At 39.3% G+C, this 19,801-nt stretch overlaps 1 protein-coding gene and 1 non-coding gene across 4 annotated transcripts in view; one reads left to right on the top strand and one right to left on the bottom strand.

Annotated features, from left to right (window-relative positions):
- The window catches only part of OSTF1 (osteoclast stimulating factor 1), a 48,835-nt gene that overhangs the window by 13,922 nt on the left and 15,112 nt on the right, over positions 1 to 19,801 (top strand). For 2 of the 3 annotated variants that reach the window (XM_060154960.1, XM_060154961.1), the window contains exons 2-5: positions 7,835 to 7,881; positions 13,897 to 13,947; positions 16,723 to 16,786; positions 18,670 to 18,723. In XM_060154960.1, the coding sequence (XP_060010943.1) occupies positions 7,835 to 7,881; positions 13,897 to 13,947; positions 16,723 to 16,786; positions 18,670 to 18,723 (216 nt within the window). Of the gene's footprint in view, positions 1 to 7,834; positions 7,882 to 10,826; positions 10,903 to 13,896; positions 13,948 to 16,722; positions 16,787 to 18,669; positions 18,724 to 19,801 lie in introns of those variants that run through there. The other variant, XM_060154962.1, reaches the window with a different exon arrangement.
- Positions 12,823 to 12,894, bottom strand: TRNAV-UAC (transfer RNA valine (anticodon UAC)). Its single transcript has one exon. It is a non-coding gene; the product is annotated as a tRNA-Val (tRNA).

Here is a 19,801-nt window from a genome sequence, read left to right as displayed (position 1 = left end):
GTCTTAATAAAGTATTTATGTCCCAGGATTGTTTTGAGGATTAAAAGAGTTGCTGCAAGTCAGCACTTTGCATGGTGTCTGGTTCGTGGTAAGTGTCCCATAAATGTGAGCTTAAATGGGTCATTCCCTTTTAGATTAGAGGTTCCAGTGTTAGGGAATTTTCTAGTTCAATCTTGGATGTATGCACTCATTTCCCATAGGACGAGGCCGAGCCCCAGACTGCTTGCAGGGCCAGTGAGAGGCAGGCCCAACAGCTCCTCAGCCTGTGACATATGCTGCTTTGGTCTGACTTGTCCTTCACAGGAAAAGGGGGACCATGGGATAGAGGGCAGCAGACTTTTTCTGTAAAGGTACTGATAGTAAATATTTTAGGCTTTGTGGGCCACAGATGGTCTCTGTTATAACCACTCAACCCTGCCATTGGGATGGGGAAGCAGCCGTAGAGGATACACAAATATTGGCTCCATTCCAGAAAACCTTTATTTATGGACACAGCAGTTTGAATTTCAGATAATTTTCATATGTCATGAAATATTTTTTCGATCCTCCCTCCCCCGCTCCCTCCCAACCATTTAAAAATGTAAAGCCATTCTTTTTTTTTTTAATCTTTATTGGAGTATAATGGCTTCAAAATACTGTGTTAGTTTCTGTTGTACAACAAAGTGAATCAGCCATATGCATACACATGTCCCCATTCTTAATTCTTAGCTCACAGGTTGTACAGAAACAGGCGTTGCTGTCATGAGTCAGCCCTCAGACTCATCTTGCCCTTTTGCAGAAGGTGCTGTGGCCTTTTTTCTTTAAATTCCAAGGACTGAAATAAATAGTTTTCTTCCATTCTTCCTCCCCGGTCTCCTTGTCAAACTGACGCTGGAAGCACGGTGTCTAGAGATGAAGGGTTTTACAGGCCATTGCTCTTTTGTCTAATTTTTAACCAGTCAAGACATGGTTGGCAGTGAGCTTGTCTTTTGAAATTTTGAACCCTGCTCTTACGGACTTCTGTGTTATACCGCAGAGAAGAAATAAAAATAACCAGCAGATATGGCCCCTCAAGATGTGAAAGTAACCAGCTTTGCCGAAAGGCACTGCAAAGTATAAAGCAAAGGAAAAAATGGATAAGAAAGGCACACTGTTAATAAACAGAACCCTCTTGTCAGAAAACACACTGCCTACTGTTTTTAATGAGTCTGCCATTCCTGCAGCTGCAGTCAAGACACGTTTCAAATTCTTTAGTGTTTTTTTTTTCCCCCTTTGGATTGCATAGGGTGGAAGCAGGGGAGAGGTGGTAGTGGAGTAAGGAGAGATGAAAACATGAAGTTCATAGTCTTTTTTGTTAGTTATAGCCTTTAAAGGTATATGCAAATAGAGTTCGTTGGATTTGATTTAATTCATCCAAGAATATAAGTATGAGGGAAGAAACTTATTCTTTACATTGGAAACTCTTGGACATTGCTCTACTTACATAATGATTTTCTTTGCAAGAAAAACATTTATTTTTCAAGAGCACTGGGCTTTTGTGGACTGACAAATAGAAGTCGTCACCCTGAAGCCTGTTCTGAACTGACCACCTCATTTATGGGCGTTGGAATCCACAAAGCCCAGGGGAGCCCCGTGTTGGCCTAACAGCACAGCTGTTTCCTTTCACCCCAGCAATAGAAATGATGACCTTGACTCTTGGATACTATCACATAGACTCCTTCTTTTTTGTTTTTGAGCAGAAAACATCCTGTTTCATCATGCTTGTTTAATAGAATAATTTAAATATGCCTCGTAGAAATAACATTAATACTTTTACTTACCCTGAGACACATTTTTTTATACCCACAGGATATAAATTAAGATTAATACTCCCTGCATTTGCTTAGATAAATGTGAGAAATATATGTACATAGTAAATTCTTATTTTTCTATAATTTTTCCTTGTTCAAATAATTCCCTTCCTCATCTTTCTTTTTGATTGGTTATAATTATCTAAAATTGGTTATAATATCTTCTTTTGGGGGTGATAGGAGAATATTATATTTTATATGCTGGCTGAATTTTGAGATTCATAAAGTAGAAGAATATTACCCATTCTTTAGAGTCCTGTAGCAAATTTCTAACTTGATCAGATCGTCTAGAGCAGTGGCTTTCAAACTTTTTTTGACCTTGACCTCCAATAAGAAATATATATGTTTTACTTCATGACCTGGTACATTCAAAAATACACACACACACACACACACACACACACACACACACACACACACACACGAGCATAGGGGTACACAGAAGTTTACCTTCCCCTCATATTTCTTCCAAAGTCTGCCATTCAGCTTTGGATGACTGACCAAATGATGGAATGCCTACTTCAGTGTCAGTTTTGGCACACCAAGACTTGTACTTGATCAAGGATTGTAGATTGCATAGGTATCCCTTATGCCATGCCAGTGATGCAAACGGCATGCCATTTGGATTTACTGTTCTCTTAATATTCACTTTGAAAGATAGGTACATACTCTAAATGTAACTTAATTCAAATGGCCTCTTGGTACTTTATATATGAAAATTATCTCAGTCAACTGAAAGTATAAATGTACATTTTTTATTGGAGAATAAAATATTGTGATAATTAATGATGATTGTGAGGCTATGAATTTTATATGTCCAAATGTTATTATATAAATAGTAAAAATCATAGGTGTGGATTGACAGTGTTGAGAGAATACAGTCCCTAATAATTTGGGGGAAACAGTTGTCTCCTTTGTGGGATTGCTTTCAATGAAATTGCATCACCAGCATTGAGCAAATCTTCAAGCCCGGGAGATGAAGAGGAGGTAAGTCTTGACTTCAGTCAGTTTCTATTAGGGAGGAAGGACAGCTTACTAACTTGGTGGCAAAATCATCATCAGAAACAGCTACACTGGCAGAAGTAGCACCATAATATCTTGCTTTTACACAGACCTCATTTTAAAGAGAACATTTATTTAGTTTTGCAGAAGTTTTATCAGGCTGCAGTTGACAGTGCTGAGGAATTATGGTTCCTGCCCTTTTATATCAAACTTTAAATATGGGTCTGCCAGGATTTTTAATAATAAAATTGTAATCATAATTAATTTTTGAATAAAATTTCAGATTTATTCTTCTTTCCCAGTAGTTCATTCTGTAAAGGCAACATTTAGCTTTGGCAAATGTTGATTTTAATATTTGGCCATTTGGCATTATGCCAAAGTGTGTATTTGGTAAATTTCTAAAATAAGCATTCATTTCTGCATCCATCTGTCCAGTCCTCCTAGTGAAACAAAAGTTTCACAAAGCCATAATTATTTCTATTATTTACAGTACTCTGGTCTTTTCTGTTTTATTTAATATTTTTAAAAGCCACTAAATTAGTTTTACCATCTACTAATATGTCATGATCTAGAGTTTAAAAATGTTGAGACTCACTGTACTCTGCGGATAGTGACATTGTCTGGGAGGGGTCATTTTTGTATGCAAAATAAGGATGGTTTTCTTCCTCAGAAATGCATTTAAGATCTCAAAGACATGTTAAGACATAAAAAATGAATTAATGCTACTGCCAAGTAATTTTCTATAGTGGTTGTACCAGTTTACACACCTACTGGTAATGTCTGAGAATTCCAGTTGTTCCATATCCTTCTTAACACTTAGCGTTGTCAGTGTTTCGGGGTTTAACTATCATAGTGGGTGTGTAGTAGTTATCATAGCCATTTTAAATGAAGTCCATCTAAAATGTCTCATGCCTCCCAATATTTTTCAGCAGATTGTAAATGAAATAGTCGGTCTGTTACAGATGACTAAGTTCTGATGTTTTGAATAGTCATTCTTCTTGCCATTTATGGTATGTCTATCCATTGTGGTGAGCAGTCTGCTTTTAATGCTGTCCTAGTGGCTCACTCTAGAAGCTTTTCCTCCACTCTTCCACCAACAGAGAATAAAGTAGATTAGAAGTTGTATGTTTGAGTTTGGAAGCCCCAAGTCCTTCTATGTGCTACTTCAGGGCCTTAGTGCTGCAACAATACATATTCTTTTTGCAGACCTCAGAAACAGCAAATTCTCTTACTCGTTGCCTGTTCGAGACCCCATCCCAGATCCCCTTCCCTCTATCAGCCTCAACTGCTATGGACAAGGATTAGTTTATTGAAGTCGGGGGTGAGGGGAGGTTGGGAGGTGGTAGTAGGGGAAGCCGTCAGCCTGACTCCAGAGGAAAATAGTGTTTGGCTGATGACTAGTGGACTCAGCCTTTCACTACAGGGTCTAGGTGGGGTTGCAAAGAAAAGAGAAGGGTGTGCCTGGCAAGGTGAGGAGCCAGCTGCTGCTGGTGTCATAGGAATTTGCTTATCTTGCTTATGTTAGGAGGCCAGCCCTGCTGAAATCCTTAACACCATTCACATGCTAGTTCATGTTTATGAGAGTCACGTAAAGCATCAGGCAAAAGATTGGGCCTGTTTCCAGTCTTAATTCAGGGTGAATTCCAGGGTGACTTCAGGTAATTCGTGCCATCTTCTCAGTTCCACTTTCTCCCTTCGTTGTATGTAACCAGACTTCTGTGAGAAAATGGTCGAGATGGCGGGTATCTGAAGAAGGCATCTAATTTAGCCTCTCTGCACATACAAGAACACAACTATTTTACGTTGTGAATCTGCCTTCATTAAATATGTTTGGAATTGATCAGCGCCTGCTCTTGATGACTTATTAAGATTGTTTTTTTGTTTGTTTGTGTTTTGGATGTCTGCAAGGACAATACTATAGAAACACAGAGTACCCTGATTTTTTTCCCTTTAGTACTCTGTGTAAACCTGTGCTATAGAATCTTGCACACAGTTGAATTAAATATGATGTAAAAATGATCAGTGAGTTAAGTATTATTAATTGCTGTTCTCTTGAGAGGCTATATCCAGGGTTGAAAGTCATCTGTTTTGCTTCTTTATGCTATTCTTTCATAACCTCTGCCTGCTTCTTTGTATTCTTTCATTTCTACTTGACTCAGCTTTGGGAATGGAATAAATTAAGGCCTAAAACTTTTATAATATATGAGTTAAAAGGGACCCACAAGGGGCTAATGTCTCAATATTAATTGAGAAAAAGGATCGTGTATGTGAAAGTGTTTTCTACAGCATTATATAGAGAGAGCGTTCCCTCGTATAATGGCCTAGAGGGTTGCCTGATATCCTCTGTTTAGTATAAATCAAGATGCAAATAAATCTCCAACTTCCTCTTAAGTTGTGAACATTTTAAGTAAGACAATCGCAAAAGATACAGTTACAAAATTCAGCAGCTTAGTCACACTCCAAGTTTTCTTTTTCCAGGTTTTAAAATTTATACTGAATTTTCTCTAAGCTCGTTAAGTTGACATTGGATCTTGTTTCCAAAATCATACCTAGCCTGTCTCATCCCTGCCCTTCCCTCAAAGGAGCAAGAAAATTCTGTCATTATTGAGTTTGGTCACGAGTGGATGCTTCCTTGTGTAACTTCTCTTTGGAAAGTTTGAAGTAATCAAGATAGTTAATCTCTCCTCTCGGAGAGACAGGTCAGCAGAAAATATTTCTCCTGGCAGCTCCTCCTTCCATTTAATGTTTCCTTTCTTAGGCCTAAGGGTGTGGGGTAAAAAACAAACTCCAAACAAAAAAGAGTTTTCACTTTTGCTTCTAGAAGTGGCACTAGAATTCAGATCGCAAAAATAATGTTTTCTTGCAGCCACACTAAGTAACAGGGGATTTGAACGGCTCTTCTATATTAAGGCATTTAGAAGAAAGAATGATTCCCACCCCGCTATACCCGCAGTGAAAGTATCTTTATTGTTTTCATTGATAATAAAAGTAATACACGCTCAATGTAATAAATTTAAACAATGCGTGTAAAGTAGAATGTGAAGATTCCCATAATTGGTGTTTCCACTCAAGATGTTTGTGTGCTGTCAACATAAATAGATGGTACTTGGCATACTGTTCTATAACGTGTTTTTTTTTTTTCCACTGAATATTTTGCAGGCTTTTTGCTACATCAGTGTCTGTGGATCTGTCTGCAGCATTCTTTTTAAATGACTTTATCATAAGGTTGAATCAGAGTTGATTTACATAGTCCCTTCTTAATGGACATCATGTCATTTCTCATTTTCTGATGTTCTAAATTTGTGTCATTCAGTATGCTAGCCACCAGCCACTTGTGGCAATTTAACCTTGTTCAAATTAAATAATGTGTAAAAATCAGTTCGTCAGTAGCCATATTTCAAGTGCTCAGTAGCTATATGTGAGTAGCACAGATGTAGAGCTTTTCCATCATTGCATAAAGTTGTATTGGACAGTGCTGTTCTAAACTGCTGGTTTTCAGACTTTTTCTTTGAGTACATGTTTCCATTCCTTAATTCATCCATTCTTCATTCATTCGATAAATAATTAAGTGCTTCCTGTGTGTCAGGCACTGTGCTAGGTACTTGGATATATCATTCATAAAACAAAACACCTACCCTCATAATGCTTAACATTCTATCAGCAAAAGGTTTTGACTACTCCCAGTAAATGTATTTATAAGTTGTATATGTATTCTATCATGCTGTTATATTTTATTTACTTATGTATTAAATATTTATTTATTTATGGTTGCATCAGGTCTTAGTTGCGGCACGCAACTAAGGTTTTTTTCATTGCAGCACTCAGGCTCTTCGTTGCGGTGCGTGGGCTTCTCTCTAGTTGTGGCGCACGGGCCCCAGAGCTCATGGGCTCAGTAGTTGTGGCGCACGGGCCCCAGAGCTCATGGGCTCAGTAGTTGTGGCATGCGGGCATAGTTGCCGCGCAATATGTGGGATCTTAGTTCCCCGACCAGAGATAGAACCTGCATCCCCTGAATTAGAAGGTGGATTCTTAACCACTGGACAACCAGGGAAGTCCCAATCATGCTGTTATATTTTAAAACATGTTAAAATAGGAATGAAAATGAATAAGATAAAAATGTACATAATTTCTGAAGTAGTCTTCCTGTGTCCCACCTTGGGGACCACTGTTCTGAATAATGCCCTTGGACTAGGTGGTCATCTCTAAAGGTTCTTCCAGTACTGAAACTGAACTGTTATCACATTTTAACTGTTATCACATATTTTGATATGTGTAGGCTTTTTCCGACACTGTTTTAATTTGTTCTTATACTTATATATTTATTTAGCAAGCATTTATTAAGTTCGTACTATATGTCAGGTAGATGCCAGGAGATTGAACAAGTCAGGGTTCCTGCCCTCAAATGAGACAGGCCAGCAAATCAGTTATTCTGATACCAGGTGTTATGGAAATGCAGCAAAGGGACATAGAAAGAGAGAGATGGTTTGGCAGAATGGACAGCTCTCATGAACATGACTCATTTTTGGATAGTTATTGAACTCTGTTGTGGGACTTAATGGAATCACAGATTTCTCCAACAGGTACAATTTTTCTCCCTGATATTTTCTTTTCTCTTGGAAAATATAAAATCCTAAGCCATTAATTTAAGAATATTCAACTACTGTTGATTGTCCCATTAAGTATCTCTTTATGTTAAACTCTCACCTTTCTGTTTTTAAACTTAGATCTTAGGGTTGGAGAGGTTCTACATAGGACAGAAGCTAAGTACAAATAATTAGGTAGCTCCTGTTGTTTGAGAGGGGGAAGGTATGTGTTTATTCATACTTTCATTTAACAGATATTTTAAAAATACCTCCTATGCAGAAAAAACACTTAATTCCAAAATAAATTTCTCATAGGGGCTTTTAGTTAAGGAATTCTGAAGAATATAAAGGAAAATACTGTTTACAGCAAATTTAGAAATGAAAGAATTGATCATGTGTTTTTTCTTTCCTTTCTTTCAGGGCAAGTTAAAGTGTTCAGAGCTCTTTATACGTTTGAACCCAGAACTGTAAGTATTCAGTTTTTCACTTTCAAATTGACATAAAAACCAAAAGTGGTTTCATTTAGATACTTCCTCTGTCCTAAATGGTCATCAGCTGCTTCAACCCTTCATTTGACTAAGGACAGAGTCCTCTGTGGTCCAGCCCCCTTTCTAGTCCTGCCATCCTCCACTCCTTCCCCTTCGTGGACCGTTCCAGTCTGGATCTGGTGCACAGTACAACTCATGTCTGAACTCTTTGTAGACTCATGGCTCTGCACCTGTCTAAGCTTTGATCACACACTTCCTCTTCCATAAAGACTTTCTGATCACCCCATGGAGGAGTGGGATGTCTCTCCCGCCTCTGAATTTCTGCACTTGGCATTGCAGTCTTGCTCACCAGCACAGTGTCTAGGGTGCAGAACACAGGGGTTTAGAACTTACAGTAGCTTTTAGGACCCGCTCTGCCTCTTGTAGCAGCTGTGTGACCTGGTAAATTCAGAAATTACCTAACCTCTGTGCCTCAGTGTACTCATCTGTAAAGTGAAAATAATAATAATCTCATAGGGTTTCAGTGAGAATTAAGTGAGATTGTGTAAAGCTGCTGTTACTGTTAAGGAGTCATTGTTACTATTAGAAGGAGTAGTGGTTGCTATATTCATAGACTCTTAACACATACTTTTGAGTGGTTGATGTATTGATTACTTTAATTCACCTCCAGTTCTTTTCCAGGATGGAGTCTCTCTACTGTTATTTATTTATTTTTGGCTGCATCAGGTCTTCGTTGCTGCGTGAGGGCTTTCTCTAGTTGCGGCGAGCTGGGGCTACTCTTCGTTGTGGTGCGCGGGCTTTTCATCACGATGGCTTCTCTTGTTTGGGAGCACGGGCTCTAGGCACGCAGGCTTCAGTAGTTGTGGCACATGGGCTCAGTAGTTGTGGCTCGTGGGCTCTAGAGCACAGGCCCAGTAGTTGTGGCACACGGGCTTAGTTGCTCCGTGGCATGTGGGATCTTCCTGGACCAGGGATCAAACCCATGTCCCCTGCATTGGCAGGCAGATTCTTAACCACTGCACCACCAGGGAGGTCCCTCTACAGCTTTTTAAAAGTCTTGGTTATTATTGAATGCACAGGAGAAAACAGACATTTAATTCACTAGGTTTTTTGAATATTCCACATTTAAAATGCTATTTTTAATATCCATGGTCCCAAGCATCCTAGGCTGTAGAGCAGTGCCGCTAATTCATCCTGTGTGTGCTGGACGGTCAGTAATGGCTACCTCATGCCCTGCTGCTCCCACACTCTGCTCCTCTCCATCTCCCCTCAATACAGACGTTGAAGGGGAGGTGCCTGGCTGATCAGGTCCCAGGGGTCTTCCTGACTGCTTAAGTGCCCATGCTGTACCAGTTGTTCAGTATTTTGAATGTCACCCTAGAACTTGGTTCATCTTAACATTCTTTTCTGAATGAGAATTTATTTTGGACAAGCTCGGTTTGGTCTTTCTCCCCTGGGCCCAGTGGCCATCTTCTCTAGTGGGATGGGTGTACCCCAGGATATCCTAAACTCACCTAAAAGTCATTGAGACAAAGAAGTTGGAAGGGCTGAGCTGGACTCTGTGAGACCATCGCTGACATGTACAGCACCCCAGAAATACCTGGGTCCAGTTCTGAGCTACTGTACTACTCTCAGGAGATAGGGACAGCAATACCCAACTCATCTCGGTGATCCACTGGGAAGCTTGTCACTCTTGGTTCTTCCTGTCAATGCATTTCTCTCCTCTGTCGTGCATGAAGGCAAGGTAGTCCTGACATCACCCAGCCCTGTTTGGTTCTTATTTCTTACCCAACCCCCAATCCAATAAAGTGTCATATAGAGGCCTGGTAAGACTGGATAGACCAGTGTTGCACTGATGGAGAGAGAAGAGCATTTCCTGTGTGCTGGAGGTATATTGATTTCTGCAAGGAAACCAGCAGGATCCTCCTCTCTATCATGTAACATTTGCTGGACTCCTCTAGGTTTATAGCACTATATGTAGGGGAAGGAGCCCTAGGATGGGATTCCAAAAGCTGAAGTAGGAGCCCAGCCCTACCACTCACTAACTGTGTGATTTGTGGCAAGTTCTTCAACCTCTCTGAGGCTGGCTGTGAGATGGAGATTATACCCATGACCCAGCCCTGCCTTAATGGACTGTTGTAGGATCAAATGACGTTAAGTATGCTTTGCGAGTATAAGGCACTGCTGTTGATTTTGTTGTATTGCATTATGTTGGGGTGGGGAAGAGAGAAACAGCAGATATTTTCCACAGCCATTGCCTTTTATCCTGATCATGACACCATGGCAGCCAGTAATGGCTATGCGTGACCCTTCTGTATGAGAGAAAGCAGAGGTGGTGATGAAGGGCAGGGACTCCAGAATCTGAATGTCACGGTTCAAGTTTAGGGTCTACCATGGACCTGCTGTATGGCCTTGGACAAGTTTCTCATCTGTAATGTGATGGTAAGAATAGCACCCACCTCACAGTGTTGCTGTGAGATTCTAAGGGTCCAGACCAGTGCCAGGCACATGATAATACTGTAAAGTGCTAAATGAAAACATCTGTGGAGAATTTGATTTTTTTTTTCTTTTTATTAATTCTCAGGGCTCCAGGTTGACAAATGTGGAAAATTTCAAAAGGACGTCACGGTCTTTCCAAAATTTTTCATAAAATACATATTTGCATAAAGCAACCAAAATTAATGCCTTGAGAATTATATGTTACCAAGAATATATGGAACAGGATATACATTACCAAGTGGGTACTCATCCCTATAACATCCCAGTGGCCAACAATTTACTTGTTCTGATACCTTGTGGTTGTTCAAGGAGAGAGGAAAAGAAGAATGTGGTTAAAAACCAAAGAACAGACTAGAAATAGACAAGTGCTTACTTGATTGTGTCACTCTTTTCCCATCATAGTCCATGAATACGATGCCAGGAATTTAAAAGTCGATCCTCACTGAACATTTACATTGTGTCCTGCAAGTGGTTTCTTAATGGAAAGTGTGAATATCGGAGGTACAAATCTATCTGAGTTTTAAAATCATGAAATTACCTTGTCGTTTATATTGCCACCAGCAGTCTGAAGAATTTGGTAAACGACCTCCTCAACTACATTAGGAAAAACCGCCCCTAGCTTCTTTGGAAGAAGATATTTTAGCGGGGGTAGCATTGTGTGTCTGGGAGCTATTGATTAAAAAGAAAATAAACGTTCCACTCTCTTTTCTCAGGATGAAAACTTAGCGAGACCTTTTTTTACCTGACTGAAATCGACTTCCTTTTGTTGCTCCCTTAGTTGAAAAACAAGTCTGATCTAATGGGTAGCTGAGGCAGGCACCGCTGTGGAAGAGCAGCCATTAATTTAAAATCCGAAACAGCGCAAGAAGTTTTGAAATGACTGTACTTGGTGACAGTTTCCAAATCATGCATTTTACCAAACCACAAAAGAAAAGAATTATTTACAAATACCATATGATTTTAAAAATTGAGGTAAAATTCACATAACACAACATTAACAATTTTTTGTATTTAAAGTGAACAGTGAAGCATTTAGTACAATCACAATGTTGTACAGCTATTACCTCTGTCTAGTTCCAAAATATTTTCACTGTCCCCAAAGAAAACTCTGTACCCATTAAACACTGACTTCCCATTCTTTCAGGCTTTATTCCTTTTTATGAGGAAGACTAATTACAGAGACTTGTGTATGTTCTTTGTTTTTTAAGTTATGTGTTTGGCACTTTCTCGAAATGTGCCTTTTGTTTCAAGGGTGAATGATCTTATTAAGTGTGGAAATTCAGGCAAACTTGACTTTTGTGGTTTTAGACATGACTCCTTCACTTCAACGTAAGCACTGATTGAGGAGGATTGATTGTTAGACGTAAGTGGGCAAGGTTAGCTTCTCTTCAAGACATTGAACTCTTTCAAAACTCCAAGAAACTCAGTCACTCCAAAAAAATGCTAAGATTTCACATATATTCTATTTTCTTTACTTTCTTGCATCCTGCTTCATTCTCCCCACCCATTCCTTACTGTTGTAAGGATGGCTACTCTATCCCACCAGCTGGGATGCTATGGTGGCAGTGAGTCACCTTTCTGGCCTCTGAGAAGTGAGCCAGTTAACGGCAGGGAAGTGCTAAAGTAAACAATTTGTTTCCCTAATCACTTTCTATATCCATCACATATTGGTAGTAATATTGATCATAGATCATCAGGACATTTTAGGGAAAAATTGAGAAAAGTCTTAGAAGGCTTTACTTTTTTTCTTCCAAATGCCTATTTCCAATAATATTAAAATGTATGTCATTGATCTACACAGGCTCAACTAATTTTGTATAGATATGCTATGTGTAAGTCTAGTCTCTGTAGATCGAAGTGTAAATTAAGAAGTGCTTCAGAAAGTGCTTTTTAGAGGAACTCACATTTTTTAGTTTCATTAATCATCATTTGCTAATTTTTATATTTGAATGCATATTGCATCTAAATATTTATGAATTGTGGTTGCTTAAAGAATGATATAGCTGATAGAGTCTTCATCTATATTCACGGGGAAATAGTTATAAAAATAATAGAGATCATCTTTGAAACTCAGTAAATGACTGTTGCAGAGTCACATTTACTGCCGTAGTTTGCAGCTGAGAGAGATAAACAAAAGGAAAATGAAAGAATGAAATAATTTGTTTCACTAGCATAATTTTTATTTGTGTGGAGCGGTAACTGGAATCAAATATCAAAGCCTTTAAAAAAATTTTTTTTCCAACCAGCATTATGAAACTAATATGTGCTCATGATCTTATCCTATGTAAAATTTTGTGCCCTACATTCTTCACTTAGCATGACAATGGAAACATTTCCCAATATCTGAAACTTGCTCATCAGTAGACATAAATATACATATATATATATTCCGGCCACGCCGGGCGTCTTACAGGATCTTAGTTCTCTGACCAGGGATTGAACCTGGGCCACAGCACTGTAAGTGCTGAGTCCTAACCAGTGGACCACCAGGGAACTCCCTAGACATTTTATTTACTCATACAGTCATGCTGATAAGTGTTATCTACTGATGGGAAAAAGATATTTAATTAAAGTGCCTGGCTTTATTCAGGGAGTTTGTAGGACATTTGGCTGGTATAAGAGCATGTATTGTCTGTGTAATTAATTAACCCCTTAGAGCTTGCTTAAGATCTAGAACGAGTTACTGCTTCATATCTTTCGGCTCTTTAGTCTTTTTTTTTTGTTTGTTTGTGGCACTCGGGCCTCTCACTGCTGTGGCCTCTCCCATTGCGGAGTGCAGGCTCCAGACGCACAGGCTCAGCGGCCATGGCTCACGGGCCCAGCCGCTCTGCGGCATTTGGGATCTTCCCGGACCGGGGCACAAACCCGTGTCCCCTGCATCGGCAGGCGGATTCTCAACCACTGTGCCACCAGGGAAGCCCTCTTTAGTCTTATTAATGATTGAATTATGTATTAACTGTTCTCATATATAAGATATTCATTCTCTCTGAACATGAAGAGTTAAGATAATGGTTTTCTCAAAATAAGTAGAGAGCGATGTTGATATGAAAGTGTTTAAGGACTGAAGGCTAATCGTTTAGGAGAGAGCCAAGCTTCTAGCTATTTTTCATGGTTTTAGTTCTAGACATTTATCCTTTTATGAAAAAATATATATCACCTTTTGAAATTTTTACAATGAAAAAGTTTTATTAATATTCTATTTTGGTATAAAAATGCCTTGCTTTCACTGGGGAAGAAAATAAGGTGTGTGGGTGTGTGGGGAGGAATTCTTATTTCTTATATTCTTTAAAGTTTATCATGGGAAAATTCACATTTCTGTGCATGTGTTAGCTTGTCAATAATGTTATATGGTTTATGTGCAGATTTAAGTATATAAAAACTACGCTGTCTATAAGGATTTTAGAATGTGGAATTTGTATAATTATCATCATCATTGTATTCTAATTCATGAAAAAATCACATGGAGTAAAACTTAATTTTTTTTTTTTTTTTTAGCCAGATGAATTGTACTTTGAAGAAGGTGATATTATCTACATTACTGACATGGTAAGCCCAGCCAATATTTTGTCATACCACGCATGAACTAAAGATGTATAAGACTATTTTGTATAGCTGTAATATTGTACATTATTTACATGTATATCTGTATAGAAATACATATACCCAAGTTCACTCACTGAGCATAATTTGTAATAACGTAAGATTGGAAGTAGCCCTTACTCCATCAATAGGAAAATAGTTCAATAAACTTTGCTGTATCTACAAACAGTATTATGCAGCTATAAAAAGGAGTAAGGAATATCTCTATATGATATTATGGAGTAATTTAAGTGAACAAAAGCAAGGTGAAAAAAATGTGGATAGTGTGCCTTTACTTATGTAAGTAAGAAAGGGTGAGAGGATATACATATTTTCCTCAATTTAAAATAAAAAGTCAAAGGAGGAGTCATAAATTTTTAAAAAGTAGTTTCTTCTCTGAAAGGAAAGGGAAAAGGGTAGAGGAAACATAGATGGAATATAGACTTTTTAAAAATTACACCTTGTTTTGGAGATCTGTCTTTGGAATCATGTAAACTTTTGCATAGTTATAAAATTAAATTAAATGATAAAAAGCAATCCCTAAAAATTAAAAGCAGAATGAATCAAATGAACTTAGTTGTACCCCAGGTATTTGGCATGACACACAGAGAGGAACTATTCCAAGTGACTTTAAAACTCAGCATTTCAACTGAATATCTCTAGTAGAATAATAGGAAGAACAAAAAGAACTTCTACCCCCAAATTATAAACAGTTTTTAATCATGATGTTGGAGAAGTGTTGGTATTGTTATTCTGAGATTGATGCATGTGTGTTGCAGTTTAGAGCAAATGAGTCATTAAGTCAATGATGTAGAAAACTGGCAGTTTCAGCCTGCAAGAAAGGATGTACAGATAGATGTAAGATCAATGAAGTTAAGTAGCTCTGCATTTGAATTGGAAGTATGTTGTATATTATCTAAAATAAAATAAACAAAAAGATTTCTGCTCTGTCCTTTGAAAAGGCCAAAAAAAAAAAAAAGACCAACCTAATAATAATATGTTATTTCCCATTAAAAGGAACAAAGTTCCTTTGAGAAATGTCTGGTACCAGGTTGGGGGCAGGAAAGGTACAAGATAATCCCAGGACATCTCGTTCTTAGAAAGCAAGGAAACTCCCAAAGACTACTAGGGTCACACTGGAAAGACACAGAACTAAATTGAAGAGGCTGCCACTGGTCAAAGATAGGACAATTTGAGCAATCAGTTAGGGCAACAATCCCAAGGATTGAAACAAATCTACTCTGTTTAAATTCATGAGCTCCTAATGATACTTAAAAACAAAAATCATTGGTCAAACTGAGAGAATGCTAGGGAACCAACTTTTTATTCTGATGACTCTTAAGGAAAAGAATCAGTATTTATTCTGACAACTCTAAAGGAAAAGACTCAGTATTTATTCTGCCTTTCTCCATGAACTTTATCTCTGGGTAACCTGAGAGTTGATGAGGGAAAGTTCGTCTTTAAAGTAATATTCTAGTTATTTAAATGAAGAAGGAATGATAGAATTAGACTGTCACCATTTGCAACCCTTATGAAATAATGGATCCAAATAATGCTCATCAGTGGTTACTAATGTTACAAAAAGAGAGACATTGTGTGTCTCCTGATGGAAGAATCAATGCTACACATAAAATAGTCTTGCTAAAAAATTGAATCTGAATCTAATTAAGCCTCTAGAACTAATGACCTATTTATAGGCAATACAAGGAGCAGAGGAACACATTTTTTATAACAAGGGATACAACAAGGAAAATCCAGACTCTTCCAAACTCTTCGGAACAAACTAGTTTCTATGAAAAGTCTATTGTGAAGGAGTGAAAAAAAAATGAAGGGGGAAACTATACACTGAAAGAGACTTAAGAGGCAAATCAATCAATCGTACTGTATGGACTTTATTAGAAGACATACTGGAAATTCTGAGTATTGTAGATATTTGATGATATTAAGGAATTATTGTTGAAAAAATTTTAAGCTAGCAAACAAAATAACACATGATAATGGTGTTATTATTGTGGAAAAGTCCTTATCTTTCAGAGATTCGTATTAAAATATTTACAGATAAAAGAATATGATGTCTAGAATTTATTTCAGGATAATCTGAAGGGGAGGGAGGTTGTAGGTGAGGATATGCATGAAACAGTATTGGCCATGAGTAAATAGTTCATGCAGTTAGGAAATGGGTATGTGTAGGTTCCTTATACGGTTCCTTCTACTTTGGTATAGGTTTGAATTTTTCTATGATAAAAAGTTACCAAAAAAGCAAAGGTGAAATAAAGAGATCTTTAGAAAACCAAATATATGCATATCTTGAGACTAAGAGAAATTAGACTCTGGACCAAAAAATCCTACAGATAGTCTAAACTAAACATAATTTTTCCCCTTCTCTTTCATACTATCTCTGTTTGATTTGTTTGAATGTGGAGTCTCTATGATGAAGTGTCTTTGATTTTTTGCAGGCAGATGTGTGTATATTTGTAATTTAATGATAAGGGGAATGGACATCCATAACTAGGGAGTGAGGAAGCTTGATCAGTGTGACCAGGGCTGATGGACATTTGGTAAAGCAGTAACTCTGCGTTTGAATTGGAAGTATGTTGTATTTTATCTAAAATAAAACAAAAAGTGTCAACTGCTCTACCCTTTGAAAAGGCCAAAATGAGGCCAATATGCACCACATGGTTTTAAAAATGACTGAATGTAAACTGGATGCGGTCCCACTTAATTTAACTCTTCTTTCACCAGAGTGATACCAATTGGTGGAAAGGCACCTCCAAAGGCAGGACGGGACTAATCCCAAGCAACTATGGTAAGTATGGCAGCGGTGGCTTTACTTGGGCTGTACTTTGTGTATTTTCAGTTATCTGGTTCCTGAGGCCTTTCTGCTTCCTGCTGTGGCTGAGAAATCAATGGAGTCATTGCCAGCCTAGGGCATGTTCTACTCTGAGCCTCCTCTTAATAGAGTGGTCATGGATGCTGGATGTACTTGAACTTGACTGCTTGGCTTAAGAAAATGCACTGTAACATTCTTGAAAGAACCTAAGGTTTCCAGGGAAATACTTATGGTTTTACTTTATTCAACGCTTAGAACATTTTTCTTTTTCTTTTCTTTCTTCTTTGTTTTTTTTTAGACTAGCCCCCCTTTCTTTTGTGATGAAGTAACCTTGCCTTATTATGTTAATTAATGTTTGGGGCAGTGATGTTCATTAAATGAATATTAGGGCAGTTTGAGGCACTTGAGCAGTGAGACGCACTTCTAGTTGGAAGGGGGACAAAGCAGACTTTCGTAGAAATCAGCAGAGTAAAGTAAAAAGCGCACAGGATTGATAAACAAGGGTCCTGGGTTTTAATCCTTCTTCCACTTCTAACAGCAAGGGACCTTAGTTAGGGTACTTAACTGCTGCCCCTGGGACCGTTTCTCCATCTGTATAACAAGAGGGTTTGATTTAAATCACTTCTAAGGTTCCTTTGGACTTTAGCATTAGATACTTCCTTAGACCAATAGGGCTGACATCAGGCACCAGTTCCAAACACTGGAAGGGGACTTAGAAATTTCAAGGAAGGCAATTCAAAGCTCCTAGGGGAGGGGAGGGGAGGAGGTGGAGGGGAGGAGAGAAAGTGGGGGGAGGGAAATGAGTGAGACCTGGGGCTCAACACATGGGCCCCACTTACCTGGTCTAAGGGCCATATCATTCTGGATTTTAAAAGACTTTAAGCATTTCTACACTCCTCTAACCTTTGAAATCCCAAATAAACAATTTCTCCAGCTGGTCATAGACTGAGGGTGCAAAATGTTTCTCAGTTGCTAGATCCCTGGTAGCCAAGGGAGTATCTAGTTACAGCCCTTTGTGGTGGGAGGGGTGGGTGTGAAGTCTCATTTGAACAACAGTCTTCATGTGGTCACTTCTACTGATTCTAGGACAGCAGTGAATACACCTTCCTTAGGGGCAGGTAGGTATGCTGATTGCCCGTTCTGAATATAGAAAGCAAAATATTTCTCCTTTACCTCACCCTTCATATCCACACACACAAGGGAGACAATTATTTTTAGCCATCTTCAAAGCAGGGTGTTTTGTTTGTTTGTTTGTTTTTGTGTGTGGTACGCAGGCCTCTCACTGTTGTGGCCTCTCCGGTTGCGGAGCACAGGCTCCGGACGTGCAGGCTCAGCAGCCATGGCTCACGGGCCCAGCCGCTCCGCGGCATGTGGGATCCTCCCAGACCGGGGCACGAACCCGTGTCCCCTGCATCGTCAGGCGGGCTCTCAACCACTGCGCCACCAGGGAAGCCCTAGGGTGTTTTTATAGAATGTAAAAATGAACCTCAAATGCTTTCTTTTGCAGTTTCCTGACTAAATTTGTTGGTGAAATATTTGAGCAAACTGGTAGGCAGACCTTGGATCTGTTTGTTTCTATTTATACTTCCAGTTAATTGCTATGTTGGTTTCTGTTTATACTCCCAGTTAATTGCTGTGTTATTGTCTTAGCTTGGCTTCTTTTGACACATAATTCAGCTTCTTTCAAAGCACAAAACATCACTTTTGATTTTCTGCCATTTTTTAAAACTCACATTAAGTAAGGGAAGCTGTATGGTGGAAGGTCCTGGCACTTCTGAAGCTGGGACACTGAACTGGCTTCAGGGAATCCTTTGGGTGGCCCTCTCAACATTGATTTGCACCTTTTTTTTTCCATCTAGTGGCTGAGCAGGCAGAATCCATTGACAATCCATTGCATGAAGCTGCAAAAAGAGGTAGGTCTGATTCTTTTTGATTGAGATAAACAGTACAGTAAAACACAGACATATTAATTATGTAGTTTGATGCCTTTTAACAAATGCATTTACCTGTGTAACCAACACCCAGATCAAGATCCAGAACATTTCTATCATCCCAGAAAGTTCCCTTCCCAGTTAAATCCTTGCTTCCCCCAGAGGCAATCTCTGTTCTGGCCTTCTTTCACTCTATAGAAATGTGTGATTTTAATTTTTAAAATGTCAGTCAACAAATAACTTTTGAGTCTTACCTGCCCTGTGCTTAGTTGCAAGTGGAAAGTCATGCTCTGTGACTCGCAGAGCTCAAAGTCTGGCAGGGGAGAGATGTGTGTAGCAGATCATTACAAGATGGTGTGATAAGTATAGCGGTTGAAGTGTGTTTCAGTTAAACAGGCTATAGAGGCCAGAATGAGTAACAGGAGGGCAGAGGGTGGGGGCTTCTCAGGGGTCCAGCACCTGGGAGAGTTTTGGTATATTGCAAGTATGAATGGTGAGGATGGAGTTGGGGAGGAAGGAAGCACCAGGGATGGGGCTTGTACGTGGGGCTTTGTCCCGTAGATCAGTGGCTCTCCACAGAGGGTAATTCCTCTCTGCAAACCCTGGGACATTTGGCAGTATCTGGAGGCATTTTTTTGTTTGTTTGTTTTTTTGCGGTACGCGGGCCTCTCACTGTTGTGGCCTCTCCGGTTGCGGAGCACACGCTCCGGACGCACAGGCTCAGCGGCCATGGCTCACGGGCCCAGCCGCTCCGCGGCATGTGGGATCCTCCCGGACCGGGGCACGAACCCGTGTCCCCTGCATCGGCAGGCGGACTCTCAACCACTGCGCCACCAGGGAAGCCCTCTGGAGGCATTTCGACTGTCATAACTGGGGGGATGCTGGCACCTTTTGCGTAGAGGCTGGGGATGTTGCTAAACATCGTGCAGTACAGCCCCCATAACAAAGAACCCTCCAGCGCCAGATGTCAGTAGGGCCACTGTTGAGAAACCCTGCTGTAGATCGTGGGGAATTTTTTATAAGGCCACAGTAAGCTCTCTTTCATTTAATTGTAGATATT

This window comes from Lagenorhynchus albirostris, chromosome 7 (assembly GCF_949774975.1).
Source record: "Lagenorhynchus albirostris chromosome 7, mLagAlb1.1, whole genome shotgun sequence".
NCBI lineage: Eukaryota > Metazoa > Chordata > Mammalia > Artiodactyla > Delphinidae > Lagenorhynchus > Lagenorhynchus albirostris.
This window is presented reverse-complemented; position numbering and strand designations above follow the sequence as displayed.